Source organism: Lotus japonicus, chromosome 1, assembly GCF_012489685.1.
Source record: "Lotus japonicus ecotype B-129 chromosome 1, LjGifu_v1.2".
NCBI classification, from domain to species: Eukaryota; Viridiplantae; Streptophyta; class Magnoliopsida; order Fabales; family Fabaceae; genus Lotus; species Lotus japonicus.
This window is the reverse complement of record NC_080041.1, coordinates 13,211,632-13,229,633: the sequence shown is the minus strand read 5'-3', so window position 1 is coordinate 13,229,633 and position 18,002 is coordinate 13,211,632. Positions and strand designations below refer to the sequence as shown.

At 36.8% G+C, this 18,002-nt stretch overlaps 2 protein-coding genes and 1 long non-coding RNA gene across 5 annotated transcripts; 2 read left to right on the top strand and 1 right to left on the bottom strand.

The window, feature by feature from the left end:
- Window positions 1–52: 52 nt before the first annotated feature.
- Window positions 53–2,202, bottom strand: LOC130733721 (uncharacterized). Of its 2 annotated transcripts, none has more exons than XR_009017576.1 (3): window positions 2,066–2,202; window positions 1,776–1,862; window positions 53–706 (listed from the first exon to the last, which is right to left on the bottom strand). It is a non-coding gene; the product is annotated as an uncharacterized LOC130733721 (long non-coding RNA). The 2 variants fall into 2 exon arrangements; XR_009017575.1 differs by having other exon boundaries at window positions 53–703.
- A 3,134-nt stretch (window positions 2,203–5,336) lies between these two features.
- Window positions 5,337–11,688, top strand: LOC130733719 (uncharacterized). Its single transcript, XM_057585962.1, has 10 exons — window positions 5,337–5,583; window positions 5,694–5,769; window positions 5,915–6,012; window positions 6,580–6,681; window positions 6,846–6,932; window positions 7,137–7,253; window positions 9,700–9,803; window positions 10,559–10,698; window positions 10,799–10,935; window positions 11,031–11,688. Exons 1-10 carry the CDS (start codon window positions 5,410–5,412, stop codon window positions 11,214–11,216), a joined length of 1,221 nt encoding a protein of 406 aa, XP_057441945.1. The 5' UTR covers window positions 5,337–5,409; the 3' UTR covers window positions 11,217–11,688.
- Window positions 11,689–13,490: 1,802 nt separating this feature from the next.
- On the top strand, window positions 13,491–17,562 carry LOC130733718 (serine/arginine-rich SC35-like splicing factor SCL30). Of its 2 annotated transcripts, none has more exons than XM_057585961.1 (8): window positions 13,491–13,648; window positions 13,762–14,020; window positions 14,970–15,134; window positions 15,249–15,286; window positions 16,574–16,652; window positions 16,728–16,925; window positions 17,023–17,144; window positions 17,229–17,562. In XM_057585961.1, exons 2-7 carry the CDS (start codon window positions 13,770–13,772, stop codon window positions 17,141–17,143), a joined length of 852 nt encoding a protein of 283 aa, XP_057441944.1. In that variant the 5' UTR covers window positions 13,491–13,648; window positions 13,762–13,769; the 3' UTR covers window position 17,144; window positions 17,229–17,562. The 2 variants fall into 2 exon arrangements, with proteins under 2 accessions (XP_057441944.1, XP_057441943.1); XM_057585960.1 differs by having other exon boundaries at window positions 15,246–15,286.
- Window positions 17,563–18,002: the final 440 nt, after the last annotated feature.

The following is an 18,002-nucleotide window of genomic DNA, read 5'->3' as shown; positions in this document are numbered from 1 at the left end:
CACATCTATATACTTCAATGAAAGAAATAGCATACATGAAACTGATCTGGTACCAATCATCCATATAAAAAATAACATAAAGCTAAACATAATGTCAACTGAGATAGCATACCCCATCAATCGATAGCTAGTGACTCAGGGGAATGTACAATCACTTGATTCTGATCAATAATTAACTAACATTAGTGTAAGAGTTAGAGTGGTGTAGTTTAATCTCTCCTCACCTAATAAAGAAGAACCTAATATAACTAGTAGTAAATGCAGACAATGCAGCATCAGCGAAAAGGTAAAGTGTAGAAAACAGGACTATACAAGAAGCATGCAGACAATGCTGCCGGTATAGGTTCTGCAAGCGAATAACCCGAGCCTCATCTGAACGAGGTCTATGTGCGCCAGCACGAGAAATCTAAACCCTAGGATAAAACACAAGGAAGAGATGACAAGCCTGATGCGAAATGTAGAGAGGAACGAGTTGTTGGCAGCGAGCTTAACCTTGAGGCTAAGGACTATGGAAGCCGAGATCACGAAGCAAGCGAGTGCATAATAGTGAAAGACCATTGTGTCCCGGGCAACGTCATCACTAGCAACGCATGCAGGCCTTACACTAAGGCTCCTACCCGGCTCTACCATGTCGAAGAGTACCAAGTGGTGAGGCTGAGACCCTTCAGAATGGCCTCCAATGATGCACTGAAAAAGGCCCTATCTGCTGGCAAAATTCATTTGTTGCTTTAGTGCATTTGTTCTGCTTGCTTCAACGATTTAAATTTATGCTTAGTGGTAAACTGGTAATGATTACTTTTTTTGTTTTTTAATATTTTACTTATGTTATGCCCTTGATACATCTCTATCTGCTTTTCAAAATTGTTACTACACTTGGAATTACTTGGAATTTCACAACAGTTAACTTATATTCTCACATATGCAAAGTTGAAAGATAGTTTACAGATAAAATAAATGATAAAGAGGAAAAAATAAATTCTTCAGTAATTAACATATTTCCATAATTTCTATGTTAATACATATAATTGGAAACCCCTTCCACCCAATGTAGAGATATATAAGAAAATAAAGAAAGAGCATATTTTTACTCAATTACCATTTTTTTTCTTAAATTTCTTTCTTATTTAGTTTGATTTTAGTTGAAATGAATATAAACTTTTATCTTTAAGTTAATTGTTATTACTATAATTATTTCCATGGAAAATACCAAAAAAAAAGGGAAAAAAAACAAGAAAATGAAAAAAAGGAGTTAAAAAAAATTGCATCAACTGCAAAGCGTTGAAAGGATAAAGTGAGCAGATTTAGGCCAAATTGAATTGAATTGAATTTTGCAGAAACCCTAAACATGTCATAATGATGCTTATGTGATATAGAAAAAGTAGAAGATGAACGATAGAATTATATTTTGTGTTTGGACTGCAAAGCATAATTTATTCTATTGAAAAGCAACATGGATTTAAATACATCAGAAAGATAACTAGTGAACCTAAACTCTAGCATAAGTCTAGGAACTGAACAGAAAACAGAAAAGATACTAATGTCTCCACTAACAACTTAGTGATGTATTCGTATTTGACTTATTCAAAATAAAATAAAAAACCAAACTACTCTAAGCATCATCCAAAGGCACATGATTAATTTCTCAACGCAGGTCACTCAAATAGCCAAATTAACTCCATGGGATTACTTCAATTTCAACTTCAACATAGAGGGAGAATAGAGTAGGGATTTTGAACACAAAAAGATAATCGTATAGTAGAAGATGAGCAAGGTACCTATTGAGCGAGTTTTGAGAAATGGGAGTGAACAAGAACGGAGTGTTTGCTGTGAAAACCGAGACTGGAGGAAACGAGTTCGAGAGCCTGATAACATAAACGAGAATGAGAGTCTGATGAGAGAAAGAGAAGAGAACTACGGCTTCAAATAAATATTCAGAGAAGAGTGAGTTAGAAAACTTGTTGATTTTGGAGAAGATCTTTGAGTGTTTCTATTTCCTCTTCTCACTTCAACATGACAAAATTAGTGAAGAGAGTATTGAGAGAGAGCAAGGGAGAAAGAGATAGACCTTTATGTATGTGACTGAAGATAGTTGATAAAGACTAAGAACATGTATGACTAAATTGCAGAATTCCTATGAGAAAACATTGTTATAGATGCAGCAGTGTAGTGAAGGAATTAGACAAAAACACAAGTAAAGACCAAGTCTCAAGAGACAAAACGAAGTGTGATAACTCTATTGACATACACAGTGAGCCAAGTTAGCTAGACTTGGAGTAATATTGGGATAGGTGACCTCCTGGGAAGTTTTCCCGGGAAGTGCGCGAGTGAGGATAAAGCGCGCTGAAAAGACTTGTGTTGTTACCATGAGGTCAGTCGTCAGATCGGGATGTTACAAATGGTATCAGAGCCGACCTCTCCCAGTACGGTGTGGTTCGGGGACGAACCAAGCGGAAGCTGGTGGGCCTGTGACGCCCGGGGCCGACGAGGGCGGGGAGTGATCGCCGGTGCAGTGAGGCACGGACAAGGAGCGGCTCCTGGCAGACTTCTAGGCGGAGGGGCACATGAATGAACCGATCTCACACCCGAACAAGAGGTATTCCGAGACTGTATAGGGATGGACTTACAGTTGAGGAGGGCATAAAAGATTTGATTGGTACTACTCATGACAACAAGTTACAACTTCTTTTCGGGAGCCCAACTCATAAGAACTTCATGGTTAAGTGTGCTAGCCTTGAAGTAATATTGGGATGAGTGACCTCCTGGGAAGTTTTCTCGGGAAGTGCGCAAGTGAGGACAAAGCGCGCTGAAAAGACTCGTGTTGTTACCGTGAGGTCAGTCGTCAGATCAGGATGTTACATAAAACATAAAAGAGACTAATGTCTCCACTAACAACTTAGTGATATATTCATATTTGACTTATTCAAAATAAAAAAACCAAACTACTTGAAGCATCACCCAAAGGCACGTGATTAATTTCTCAACACATAAACAACGCAGGTCACTCAAATAGCCAAATTAACTCAATGGGATTACTTCAATTTCAACTTCAACATAAAAGGGAGAATAAAGTAGGGATTTTGAACACAAAAAGATAATCGAATAGTAGAAGATGAGCAAGGTACCTATTGAGCGAGTTTTGAGGAATGGAAGTGAACGAGAACGGAGTGTTGGCTGTGAAAACCGAGACTGGAGGAAACGAGTTCGAGAGCCTGATAACAAAGAAGAGGACGAGAGTCTGATGAGAGAAAGAGAAGAGAACTACGACTTCAAATAAATATTCAGAGAAGAGTGAGTTAGAAATGCTAGTATGTTTTGAGTTATCTTTGACCTTCTCACGACCTTTGGGCTTTCAGTCTAAAAACCTAGTATGTTTTTCGAAAGGCTACAAATATATCTTTTTATGTATGTTGTTTTAAATCACAATATATAAGTTTTTCGATGTATCAAAAAAATCATCATAAATGTACACCAGACATTATTGGAAAATACTAAGTGAGGTTGGGGTTTGAGGTTGGCCGGATGCTAAAATAATAAAAAAAAATTCCCTTTGAACAATGTTTCTAACTGAATTTTGTTCATAATTATTTGTTACTTTATAAAGTTCAACAGTACATTATTTCTTTTTACTAGTTTTATCTCTCAATTAAAACTCTTCTTAATTACTCACACAATTATCAAAAAATTAGTTGTTGATGGTTCCCGTAATAGTGGAGTAAATTATTTTTGGTACATCGGAAACATAGTGGAGTAAATTATTTAACCAATTTCACCTTTTTATGTTTAGATTCATTATATAAATAAGGATACGAATTATGTTTAAAAAATTATGTGGGAAGCAATTGAAAATTATGGAGTAGACAAATTTTGATTTAAACTACTCCTAAAGCCATAATTTTTTTTGGCATCCAAATGTATGGAGTTAAAGATTTAAACAGTTTTTTTTTTTTATTGAAAACGTGAAGATATATGGAGTAACCAAAAGACATGAGTAAATGGGGTTAGATTTTTTCGATGAAGATTTAATGAGGTTAGATGGAGTAACCGAGTAAGTCTCATCTAATGATGTAAAATGATAGAAAAATTTATGAGCAAGTGAGATAAAGGGCAATATTTGAAGATTAGTGAGTAATTTTAATGGAGTAATTACATATTTGCATTTTTTAATAAGTGTGTAAAAACCTTAAAGTGTCAGTTTAAACCTTAAAGTTTCTATAATTCCAAGGTCTAAAACCCGACAACTAAAATCTAACAAACGAGATCTTCCAACCAACCAGTCTGTCATTCTATTAGACTCCTGTGGAACATGATAACGCTTAATTGCCAAACTTTTTTTACCAATCTCAAATTAGATTAATCATTAAAGTTGTATTCATATCAACTAAATGAAGAAAAAAAAACGAATAAAATTGAGTGCTGACAACATGCTTGTTCTTCAATTTCTTATGTATCTGTGCATTGTTGTAGCATTATGTGATATTTGATGTTGCATGTTGACAAAGGAGTATGTTAGGTTTCAATACCTAATCGAGCCTTGCTATATCACACGACAATGTGTGAGCACGACTGTTGGTTTATAATTTTTCTATTAAATTAAAACTATAATAAGTCTAATAAATGTTGATCCAACGACTCATCATGTTGTCGTCACCTGTCATCTGGAGAGCTTGTCGAGCTCTTTATCATTACCGTACCTGACCATATTGGTGATGAGATCAAAGTAAATTGGTATGCTCCTCATTGTGCTATGGATGAGGGCAATGTTGTTGCTGAGTATCCCCTGCAGACGGCCGAATCTACAAAGCCATGACGAAATGCTGCTTGAGCTTGCGTTTTTTGGACATGCACATAGTTTGAGGATGTTGTTGAAGAGGATAAAGATGCATGCAGAGGCATATATCTCATCGTGATGACCGAATTGAAGAGATTCCGATCATTGTTCCACGTAGGTTGTTGTGACTCGATTGGTCGATATAATTTTCATTTTTAAATATGAGGATTTGTAAAAGAAGAGGTGGCGACGACACAAGGGAGTTTGAGTACAGTGGAGGTGGCAACAAACGTGGCTTCAATAAAGTAAAAAAGATGATGTGATGTTTAGCTAAGAGGTGGTCCCTAGAGGTCAAAGTTAGGGTGGGAGGTGGGGGATTATGGGTGATGCTATGGTGGTCATCTAATCACAAATTACTTAAAAATAGTTACTCTCATTTTTCACCACTCAAACTTTAAATATAAGTTTTTTTTTTTCACAGAAACATTTATTTTGAACTAAAAATATATATTTTTAAAACAAAAGGCATTTCTTTTTCCCAAAAAAGAGGGTTTAATAAGACTAGGGGGTTTGGTTCCTCTTGATGATTTTTCATCTTCATTATCTCCTCTTGTGGAAGACACTGTAAGAGAAGAGCGATAATGCTGGCGTTGCTTCAGCACTGCTCTGCGCCTCTCGCACGTGCGTTCCGTCCGCCACCTCGCACACGTGCCATGGCCATCGCCGCCGCTTCCCCTCGCACCATCTCACAGCCTCAGGTTCTCCTTGGCTTATCTGAGCAGGACCTTCGACAGCTTGCCCTTGACTTGGGTCAGGTAAAGTTGTTCTCTTTTTCCAATTCACTTCACTTTTGCATCATTCAATTCCTCTAAAAACAACAACACAGAAAGATATTTGAATTTCTTTTTTTTGGAAATTTTCTTAGCAAGGTTTCAGGGGGAGGCAACTGTATCATCTTATATACAAGAGGAAGATTAGAGAAGTTCAGGAGTTTATTCAGTGTGGGTATTTTTTAATTTTTTTTTATAAATTTAATTTCCATTTTTTTTATTAATCTTTTTCTGTTGTTTTTGGTTGGGATTGTGGAGGTAGAGACATTAACATTGGATTGTGGTGTGGTCCTGTTATGGTTTGTTTGTATTGCAGTGCCTCAGGCATTTAGGAATGATCTCGAGGAAGCTGGATGGAAGGTGGGGCGGTCTCCTATTTTCAAGAGTGTCACTGCAGCTGATGGGACTGTTAAGGTAAAGGATGCAGTCACAATTCGGCAGCTCTAATGTTGTTGTTCTTAATTTAGGATGCGTTTGGAGAAACTTATTTGAGCTTATCTTAATAGTTAATAGTATAAACGCTTATGCAAGTGTTGAGAAAGTTTATGGAAATAGTTTATTTTCATAAGCTGCTCTGATTAGCTTATGAATTAACGTTATATATACCTATAAGCTATTTTGAGCTTATTTCAATGAGCTTCTCAAATTAGCTTATAAGCGCTTATTGTCTCAAAATGGCTAATTGAGTTGTTTACCCAAATGCACCCTTATCGCATAGATGGTAGCTTTTAAGCTTTTTGGTTTTTTTTAAGATTTCTTGTTGTTTTAGTTACCATTTTATATTCAGAGATATCTACATGCAAACTTAATTTGATTGCATGGTCACTGTTCCAAATTATTTAGGCAATGTTTTGAGGTTTTTCTTTTCGTGTTTTACTTGGTATGTGCAGACAGTAGGATATTAACTTGCATTTTGAAGAATGTGGTTGTTGATGTTTCCTTGATTTCTTGCATTTTTCTTGTTGGCGTTTGATTATGCAGTTGTTGTTAAAGTTGGAGGACAACAGGTTGATTGAAACTGTTGGTATTCCAGTTGATGATGATAAAGGTTCAGGTCGCCTCACAGCATGTGTCTCATCACAGGTGTTTCAATGACTCTTAAATCATCAAATAATGAGTTTATTTTCTCCTGTGCTGAAATATTTGTATAGTTGATATGCAAATTGGTTTCTGTAATGTTTAATATGAAAATATGTGCTGATGTTTTCCATTATTTGGTTATGCCCATCTGTTGTTTGTATATTCAGGTTGGTTGCCCTTTGCGTTGCTCTTTTTGTGCCACTGGGAAAGGGGGCTTTTCAAGGAATCTTCAGAAACATGAAATCGTTGAGCAGGTTTGTGTCATACCTCATCCATGTCCATTCATTAGGCCTAGAGTACTTGAGATTAATTTAAAGAACTAAAAAGAGAAAATAAGAGAAACGAAAAAGATAGGATGTAGTAAAGATACTCATTCGTTTAGGGATTCCAAATGTTCTAAAGCAAGCTTGACTTTGTTTACCAATAAAACGGATAAAAAACACATCTTTTGTGAACAGGTCTTAGCGATTGAGGAGGTCTTCAAACGCAGGGTGACAAATGTGGTGTTTATGGGAATGGGAGAACCAATGTTAAACCTGAAGGCAGTACTTGGAGCACATCAGTGCTTAAATAAGGTGAATAAATGACTATCATTTTTTATGTTATTTCCTTATCAAATGCTTACTCTTCTTGTAATTGTCACAGAACTCTATGAGATTGAGAGGTCAAACCTTAATTTATTCACACTATGGAATTGACTTTCTAAAAAATAGATACCATCTTAGTAATTTTTAGATTCTCTCTCTATTGAGGATCAAATGTTTTTCATAATGTATTATCTTTTCTTGTAAAAGGAGCAAGAAATGTTTGTTTGGAAAATTTCCAGGCCTTGCTTTAATGTCATATGCAGATGCATGTGTAATTTACCTTTGATAGGTATGTAAATTGTGCAAGTAAAGAACAGAGAAGATTAATACTGAAATGAGAATTATATTGATGAAGGTAAGGAGTAATACAGGAATAGAAAAAAGATAGATGGTGTATTGTTAGAGAAAACTCTAACAACCCAGAGAAGCTCTAATGGCCCTCTTCCTAGAAAGATTCCTCTTTCTCTCTCCTATAACCGAATTTGATAATCATCAGTGTGTTCTCACCCCACACCTCACTACTCTATATACTAACTTACTAACTAACTCCCTCCTCTCCATTTTGCCTGAGACACCTCAGCACCTTTCCCTTTCTTTCTTTCATAAACTTTCCACACCTTGGGCTTTCCTAAGCCCATTTCCCCTTTTGTGTTCGAGTCTCTATCAATTCCCTCCCCCTTAGAAACAGCCTTGTCCTCAAGGCAGAAGTCTGGAAATTGACCAACTAAGACCTCATTATCCTCCCAAGTGACATCATCCACTGATCTGTTGGTCCACTTAATCAAACTTTGGTGAACCTCTCTGTCACCTTGCCTGATACTTCTGGTGCCCAGAATCTCCTCAGGATAAAAGTCAGGAGTTTCCCCAATATCTAGATCAGTAGGCAGCTCTCCTTGGACTTGGTAATTGCCTATAGCCTTTTTTAAAAGAGACACATGGAAGACAGGGTGTATTCTTGATTCTGCTGGCAGTTTGAGCTTGTAAGCAACAGCTCCAATTTTGTCTTCAATTTGAAAAGGGCCATAGAACCTTGCTGCTAACTTTTGATTGATTCTCTTGACAACAGAATGCTGCCTGTGGGGCCTGAGCTTGAGGAAGACCCATTCTCCTATGTCAAAGCTCAAATCCCTTCTCTTCTTATTAGCATAACTGACCATCTGCTCCTGTGCTCGCTGTAAATGTGCCCTCAGTTGCTTCAAAGCCTCATCTCTCTCACTTAGTTCTAGAGCAACAGCTGCTACCTTGGTCTCATTAGTTAGAAACCTGATGATGGGGGGTGCTTTTCTGCCATAAACCACCTCAAAAGGAGTTTGGCCAATGGAGCAATGAAAGGTAGAATTATACCAAAACTCAGCCCAAGGAACCCAATAAGACCAAGTCCTCGGATGCTCAGAGGCAAAGCATCTCAAATAACTCTCTAAGCACCTGTTTATGACCTCTGTCTGGCCATCAGTCTCAGGGTGGTAGGAGGAGCTCATTTTCAACTTGGTACCCTGTAATTTTCAATAGATGTACGTAAATGCAATGAAATTAGGGGGCTTATCAAGTGAGAGGAGGGTACTATTGTGAGAGATGAGAGCATTAACTATAGATCGTTGGATCAAAATACACGGTCAGGATTTGTCCCATCTATTAAAGCTACACGTGACCCTTAATCCCCTTCTCTCTCCACCCACATCCAGAACTGGTTCCTATCGCAACACCGTCTTTGTTCCTCTGTAGAAAGAACAAAGCTTTTAGCAAAATTTATCACGATTGAATCAAAGTATAGGTGTTAAAACATAGGATGAGGACAAACTGCCAGTCATTGTCCAACCCCAAAAAAGCCTAACTTTTCAATTTAGTTTCATGAACCAATACACCAATTAGGGCTGCACGTTCTGCATAAAACAAATGAATTTTTTTTTGGAACCTGAAAAGATGAATCAAACCTCTGAATGAATAGAGCATGAATTGAGAAACAAATTCTCTCTCTTTTTTTTTTTTTGAATTGATTTTCCTCATTCTCGTCACCGGCAGTAGGATTTACTTGGCCCCCACCCACTACGGGAACCTTCTGAGCATCCTCTGGATTGGCACCAAACTTCCTCGTGGTGGTTCCCTTATCCAGGAGGACGCCGCATGCAGCAGTGGAGTTCACTTCACCGATGGCCCTGGGTTGAGACTTGAGAGAGTGTGAGAGTGAGGAGAAGATGATTCAGAGACGCAGAAATTAATGGAAAAACAGGGTCGATCACGTGACAGCGTTTTAATAAAAATCAAATCTGAACCATCTAATTTCATCAAACGGTTATAATTTAATGCTCTCACCTCTCACCATAAACCACTCCTCTCACCTGATATGCCCCCATGAAATTATATGCATATGTATGCTTTCTCCGTTAAAAGTTCAAAACTCAAAGAGATCAGTTTAATTGATTTTAGTTTCTTGTAGGATGTGCAAATTGGGCAGAGAATGATGACCATCTCCACTGTGGGGGTTCCAAATACAATGAAGAAGCTGGCTACTCACAAACTTCAATCGACTTTAGCTGTGAGGTAATCGCCCTTGGTGCAAATGGAACTTTGATTTATGATTAAGTGTCATCAATTTGACATATGCTAAGTTAGATCTCTGATGGAAAAGTGGCATTTGTACGAGAGTATTAGACCTTCAGGCTGCCACAGTAACTGGAATCCTTTATACTCTGTTCTGGAGTCACTGTGTTCTGTGCTGCAGTTCATTACCTGTACTTGATAGGTTAGGTTTCGGGTTCATTAGGAGCTTTCAAATTTAGATTTCATTGTGTCCCTGGTGAAGAAATATCCAGTCCAGTGCATAAAGTTTTTTATTGTTGGATGTTGAACAATACAACTAGAAGACACTATCAGAAATAAGGGATGTTTTAGCGTGAAATTTGAACTTTCATCAGTCAAATCTTTGTTCCATTAACTTATAATCTTCTCCAGAACCTAAATGTTAAAGCAGGCTCTCAACTACATATACTGCTGGAAGTTACTTGTATACTTTCTATATTGAGCCAGTTAGTGATTTACATTGCTTTCTTTTTATCATTAATTTTTTGTCCTTTTTTAGAGTGCACTGAAAGTCTATTGCTTAACCGCTCTCTCCCCAGGCACTTCCAAAAGAAGGGAAAAAATGCAACTCCTTTGTAGCCTACTTTAGATTTGTTGCAAAATGTAGCATCAGTTTGTGGCTGTAGTTTAGCTTGAGATAGTTTTTTTGTGGATTCTTTCAAATTCATGCATATAATTCTCTTTCTACTTTTTTATTTTTCTTTCTCTTGCATCAGCCTACATGCTCCTAACCAGAAACTCAGGGAGACAATTGTTCCAAGTGCGAAATCCTACCCATTGGAGGCACTCATGAAAGATTGCAGTGAATACTTCCGCGAAACAAATAGACGAGTTTCCTTTGAATATGCACTTTTAGGTCAGAAAATTCTCATCACATACTTGCTCCTCTTTGTGTATAAAGGTTAATGAAATTCTTATAATGTATTTGGCACTTTCTTTGCATTATATTTGAGCAGCTGGAATCAATGACTCAGTGGATCATGCAGTAGAACTAGCTAAACTACTTCGTGAATGGGGATCTGGTTATCATGTCAACCTGATACCTTTTAATCCAATAGAAGGCTCTGAGTATAAGCGTCCTTACAGGAAAGCAGTATGATAATCTTCTCATTTTTTCATTCATTTTAAACATGATTTACTTCATGGTTTGAGTTATTCAATAATATTTAAATGTCTTATCCGAACTAGGTGAAAGCATTTTCTGATGCTTTAGAGTCCTCTAAAATTACTGTTAGCGTACGTCAAACCAGAGGACTGGATGCAAATGCAGCTTGTGGTCAGCTCCGGAACGAGTTCCAGAAAGCTCCTATGGCCACTGACTCTGACAATCTGGAATCCCAGCTACCAAATATGGAACTTGCAGCAACCGGATGACGCGCTGGCAATGTCGGTTACACGACTGTTTATGTGATCAACATTCTGCTTATATGCCATACAATAACAATTTTGCAGTGAACAATTGGTGATTGGTGAGAGGTTTTATGAACCAAAGATGAACAAAGCCTCTCTTACCAATTAAGAAGTGATAGAGCATGCAGGCCCTGGATATAAGTTGTTGGATTCTTTGGCATCTGGGATGAACTTCATGAGAAACAAGCTACAGGATTAGGCATAAACCTTAGGACTTGGGTATTCATCTTGTGTGTGTGGGGGAGAGATTTTCTCATGTATTTGACCCCTCTTGCATGATATATATTTATGTAGTAACTAGTGATTCTGTTTTGTAAAAATCTGACTCTTAAATCTTAGTTAAAACATTTTATAATAGTTGAAACGTAAGCTCATTGGTGTGAAAAGCAGTGTGCTAGTTTTACACAAACTTTTAAGTACAGGATTTTTTTCCCCATTTTTTGGCCTTCTACTTATCTTATTGTATTTTCTCTTATTTTTATTTTCCCCCATAATCACATATTCATGTAGTCTGTAAATCCAGTTTGTTAAAATTATTTGGAAAATGCTTATTGTTACGAAATTAAAGAATGAGTAGCATTTTCCTAAATTACTACTTTTTATTACAAGAGGAAGGCTAAAAAGATAAAATTTAGAGTTTGATTATTGGGCAAGAATGTATGGAGAATGATTTGTTAGGAAAGTTTCCATGATTTATCTAAATATCAACAACAACAAAACAATTTTTAAAATTTTTTTTTACACAAAATGAATTGCATAAGACTCAAAGTTGGTTTTCTGACCTGGATTAATTTATGGATTATTTGTAAATATTTAAATATTTTTAATGTTAATTGATCGAAGAAATCAACTGCTCCTATTTATCAATTAAAAAAAAACTAATAGTAAAATATTTCAATTAAGTAGCTATATTAAAAATATTTAATATTAATATTGGTATTATTGATTGATTGAATCAAACTAAATTTAAAAATACCAACGAGTGGTTGGTTCAAGTGGTACATATTTGATTCCTCTTAAGCAAGGTATCGGGTTCGAGTTAGCTCCACCATGGTGTGGATGTTCCCGGCTCGAACAGGATTGTCTCCGAAGGAGGACACCTGTCTTACACAAAAAAAACTAAATTTAAAAATAAGAAAAGGTTTGATTGAATAACTAATAAAAAAGTAGTAAGTATATTAAAGTATTTCTATTAAGTTTATCTTAAATTATCATTTGTTTCCCTCTTGTAACAAAAAAAATCTCCAATCTTAAATTATCATAAAAATTTATTAAGTTATATGAAACGAAGTATAAATATCTTCATATACCAGACGATCACTAATGAGGTTATGATATCACTATCACAGTATAAAGCAAACATTTGATTGCTTCATGGTTGGGCAGATTCTAGCTCAGCTGCCAAATGTTATATTAAATTTTGCTTATATATGTTTAACATGGTATAAATGAAAATAATTTCTATGCAGTGTAGTGTAAAGTTTTTTATATAGTTAACTAATTTGAGTATTTGTATGCAGTTAGTGTTACATCCTTAAAATTTAATGATCCACTATCTAGCACAATTGGTAGATATCTAAAATGAGTAAAATCCTTAAGCATAATTTCTATGCCTTCAAATCTGAGTTGTTAGCGCTGCATAAGGGCCTTTTACACGTTTGGGAACTTGGTTTCTGCCAAGTGAATTACTTCGTGGATTGCTCCGAGGTGCAGAAGGTGATCACAGCGAATAGTGATGTCCATAACTATTGGCATGGAGAGGTGATTCTTTTAATTCGAGCCGTGTTAGCTACAAACTGGAGTGTCTCGGTCACTCTTGTTCCCCGGGAACGAAATATGGTTGCGGATGCGATGGCGAAGCTAACGGTGCAGGAAGGATACGATTGGAAGGTTTGGAAGCTTCCCCCTGTCGATGGTGGTACCTCTACTTTGTCAAGATGTAGTCGGTTAGCTGTTTTTCTATTCCTCTTTGTAACCAAAAAGAGTTTGACTATTGGGCAATATATAAGGAGAATGATTTATTGAAAGAGATTTACTCATTCAATGTGATCTTCAAACCTTAACGAGATACCTTCAGAAACGAAAATCTAGTGATCCATAGAGTACTTTTTTCACATGTATTTACCATTTTCTCTTAATAAATAATACTAACAAGAAACAAAAAAAAATCACAATATTTTTTACCATATTTCTTTATTTGAGCCAAAAAATTTCAACCCACTTTCTATTACACTTAATCATCAAAACGGTGCACTTCGATTGGTCTCTAAAGTCACACTATCTAGGGTTTAAAGCAGGTTGATCTCGCTCTACCTCGCAAGCAAAGCAAGTTCCTTTTTCCCCCAATTCTCTTCTTCCTCGCTTCAACTTTCGAGTTTCCTCTGTAATCACTCAAGGTACACCATTCTCATCATCGATTTTCTCACCACTGCAATCTTTCAATGTTAATCCACATTCGAATTTGCAGTAATCTGCGTTGATTTTGATTTTCTGCATTTTTCAATGTTAGGGTTAGCGATGCGGAGGAGCAGTCCAGGATACTACAGTCCTCCTCGTAGAGGATACGGCGGCAGAGGGCCAAGTAGGAGGGGATACGGCGGTGGTGGAGGTGGAGGTGGTGGTGGAGGTAGGCGCGGCAGGGAAGGTAACCAAGGAAGCCTTTTGGTTCGGAACATTCCTCTTGATTGCAGGGCTGATGAAATTCGAGTTCCCTTCGAGCGTTTCGGACCCGTTCGTGATGTCTACATACCAAAGGACTATTACTCTGGGTAAGCAAGCTTCATGGGTAGCAAGGCCCTAATCTCGATTGAGACTTGTGTTTTGTTGTGTGTTGTATGTTGTGTTTTCAGATTGTTGAGATAGATTGGCTAAATTGTCTTCAAGGAGTCAAAGTGCTGGGTGGGAATGTTCTGTCTTGATTTTGATTAAGCAGTTTGAATTTGTTTAAGCTTTTTGAAAATTTCAGAATTTAAGAAATTGATTGATTTTGAGAATGGAGAAGTTTACATGAACAATAGATTTTACTCTACATGAAATCTCTTGAAGATGAATCACTTTTCTTTACACAATCTTATAATGACTTTTTTTCATAAGCTAAAGCAAATGGGTCCTAAGTTTTTTTAGTATTTAACTTTTGCATTGTGAATTAATTTTGGACTGGTTTGTCAGGGGTAATGTTGGTTTGAAATTCAAGTTAAAACAAGCCCAAGTACATTTGAAGAGGAGATATCCACTTACTCTTTAACATGTTGGTTCCCTGAGTGTGTTAATGTTCATACCAAGAGAAACTATATAATTACACCATACAATCAATGCGGGTTTGATTCAAGGTTGATTGGTTCTTGTCCAATTGAAGACTTCATCAGGAGGTTTTTATAGTTTGTGGTTGTGGGAGAGCTTTGAATTCAAGTGCTTCTTGTAAATACAACAAGAATGTTGAAGAATTTTTGAAGTCACTACTTCCCCTTTACTAGAAAAGGCCCGGTCAGTCACTACTAATCCTTGGATTTTAGCGGCTTTAATAATTTCAGTGTCCACTGCTGTGTACGTGTCTCAAAGAGCTATAATTAAGTTGTGTAAAGAATGCTATGCTAAGTAATGTGATTTGAGCTGGTTACTGGGGTATGCAAAGTCTACCTTGTCAGCTATTCTACGATCTGTCTCTGCCAATGTTTTTCTAGCAGTGTTAGAATGAAGCTCCATTTTTTCCCCATACAGAGAACCTCGAGGCTTTGCATTTGTGCAATTTGTGGATCCTTATGATGCTTCAGAGGCACAGTACCATATGAACCGTCAGATTTTTGCTGGAAGGGAAATAACTGTAGTTGTGGCTTCAGAGACAAGAAAAAGACCTGAGGAGATGCGCCATAGGACCAGGTCCAGGTATTTATTTTGCTTTCTCTGCGTTGTTTGCCCTGTTGTGTAACTGATTGCAGAGTGTCTCTAGGTTAACTCGTTCCCTTTAATTATATTCCTATGATTTTTGTTTTGCAGTAGACCAGACAACTATGGAGGGCGTAGGTCTTCTCATCATGGTAAATTCATTTTTTAGACTTGGGTTAACTTTTAAAAATCTGTACTATACATGTCATGCTACCCATAGATGGAAGGTTTTCCTATGTTATATACAAAATACGCTTCACCTGCATTTCTAATGCATTTTATTCTTTTGCTACATTAAAACTTTTTTCCTTGGTGGGTGAATATGAAAATGAAATGATAGTTTGAGGGATGTATGTTATACCCTGGTTGAATTGCTAATTTGATCATCTCTTTTCTGCTTAGAAATATTGTCTACTTTGTTGTCTTAAAGAAAATGGCTGCTGTGTCCTGATAAAGTCCTATGTAAATTGGTAATTCCTAAGTCTAGACCATTGCTTACGTATTCAGAATTTGAATTGGTGAATTTAAGCTCTATTGTGTCTAATCTGATATATCAAAATAACAGTACCATTTTTTCGTAAAATACTTTTACTTTATGCACAAGTTTGCATCCCTAGTTTTCTTATTTTAAAACAGAAAGGAGAATGCAGTCAATCCTTGTGCCTCAATTACATAGTGAAGAATGATATATGCAATATGTGTCATAAAAGGATGAAGGATCAATTGTTACCCAATTACTGTAATTGTACAATAATATACAATATAAGATCAGCCTAAAGCTACCCTGTTTAACATTATTTTTACAGTCCTAATCTACTGGGGCATATAAATCATATGCACCTAGCTTCTTAGAGATATAATTGATTTGAAGACATCTTAAAAGACTTAGTATGTTGTCTCCACAAATCAGTGTATGGTCTCAAACACTTATCATATTGATGCGCCAATCATTACTTGTCAGATTTGCTGGTCCTAATGGAAACTTCCCTATCTTTCTAAAAGAATTTAATTATTGATTTAGTTTGCTTACTGAAAACCCTATAAGGGCATGAAGGCAGGTTTTTTGGTCTGATGGATCCCATCATTGATTATCATGATGGGGATCCGGATAATGCCAACTTGTCAAGGTGGTGATTGGTGGAAACCACTTTCTCATTGTTGTAATCATGCTTTTTCATTATGTTCTGTCTCTCATTTCCCTACTTAAAGTTTGGGTGGTTTAGTAATGTGCTGACTTGGTTCCACATTTTAGTAGTACAGATTTTTCATGTTTCTTGTAAACCTTAAGAATAATTAACTTTGTTTCTGTGGAGGCCTTCATATATTTTTAGTATTGTTTATATTGAATCTTTGTTCTTTTGTTGACCCAAGAAGTGCACTGCTTTGTGTTTCTTATCAAGAGTTGTAACTTCTGTTCATTGTTATGCCAAATCTATCAGGGCGTTCCCGATCTCGCTCCATTACCCGATCACGCTCACCACCTTATCACTCTGGTTCTAGAAGTAGATATCGCTCAAGGCAAGTTTCTTCCAAGTGTTTTCATTTTATTGTCAACTGATGCATGTAATCATGGGTTTAAATTGAATTTTCCAGGTCCTTTTCTCCTGCTCCAAGACGGCGTGATGATTACTCTGTTTCCCCTAGAAGGCAAGCAGAGCACCCTAGATCACCTAGAAGCCCTAGATCACCTAGAAGCCCTTCTAGGGAGCGAGATGGTGATCATAAGCGCAGGTCATACTCTCCACCTTATGACAATGGTGCTGATCAGAACCAAGGCAATGGCTATACTGAGTGAGTTCATCTATTTTCTGTTTGGCTCTTTTACTTGATTTTGCTTGGTTTCCTCCCTTCTCTGGGCTTGTGTTTTTACACTATATTCTTTAAAAAGGAAATCTGTATACAAGTCTGAGGCTGATCGAGGCCAGTTGAAGTCATCCCGCAGAGAATCAAGATCACCACTTCGATCTAGATCAAGATCTGCTGATTTGTCACCCAGACATGGAAGATGAGGTAAAAAAATTACGAGTAGTATTTTATATATTAGGAGATTGGTTTGTGGTGTTTGAATTTGTTTCAATGGTTTTCATCTTGCAGGCATCAGGCCGTTTGCAATGTGTTGCTGGCTTCTGTACAACTCCTTGAATTTATCAGGGCATTTACAAAAACCTCTAGTCTGCGTAAATTTCACATATACTATGGATGAATGTAGAATATTCAGGTTCATTACTGGTGTGGTTTTTTGAACATTGCTGAACTTATATAGTAGAACTGGACCTTGCTTGGTGAATTGTTTTCGGCTTTGTTTTTGAATTTGCTAAACATCCTTAGCGTGATTTCAATTTAGCTGTTGCTGTTATATGTGAGCCCCTGTCACTAAAGCATGAATTCCCTGAAAGGCATATATACCAGTAGAGGCTTATTTTTTAGATATTATTCCATTTCCCTATGATGAATTTACTGCTCAAAATTACAAAATACCCATGATTTTATTGTGTCACGAGGCCAACTTGCCTATTCTGCATTGACATTTGAAATCATGTTAGAATGTCCTATGTTTTCATGAATCAATCCCCTTCCTGGATAGCTCTTGATCTATCTCAAAGCTTGAAACATTGCATCCCCTAGTGTTTATCACATGTAGAGTTAAAGTAATGGACTCATTAACACAACACAGGAAGAATCTGCACTTGGTAAAGCTTCCCCTATCTTGGAAGCACGGCATTCCTGTCTATAATAGTATTCTTACCAGGTTTACAATCTTTGAGTCCAGTGTTTTTTCTAAATATTTGGAACATATTTACTTTGAGGAAGCAATACAAAGTTATTATCTACACACTTCTACACACTTGAATCCTAAAAGTGCAATGG

Excerpts from the sequence above, each read along its gene's own strand:
- LOC130733718 (XM_057585960.1), top strand. The coding sequence starts at position 13,770 with ATGCGGAGGAGCAGTCCAGGATACTACAGTCCTCCTCGTAGAGGATAC. Across the intron at positions 15,135-15,245 it reads CGCCATAGGACCAGGTCCAG|TAGACCAGACAACTATGGAG; the intron begins GTATTTATTTTG and ends TTTGTTTTGCAG. Across the intron at positions 16,653-16,727 it reads AGAAGTAGATATCGCTCAAG|GTCCTTTTCTCCTGCTCCAA; the intron begins GCAAGTTTCTTC and ends TGAATTTTCCAG.
- LOC130733719 (XM_057585962.1), top strand. The coding sequence starts at position 5,410 with ATGCTGGCGTTGCTTCAGCACTGCTCTGCGCCTCTCGCACGTGCGTTC. Across the intron at positions 9,804-10,558 it reads CAATCGACTTTAGCTGTGAG|CCTACATGCTCCTAACCAGA; the intron begins GTAATCGCCCTT and ends CTCTTGCATCAG. Across the intron at positions 10,936-11,030 it reads AGCGTCCTTACAGGAAAGCA|GTGAAAGCATTTTCTGATGC; the intron begins GTATGATAATCT and ends TATCCGAACTAG.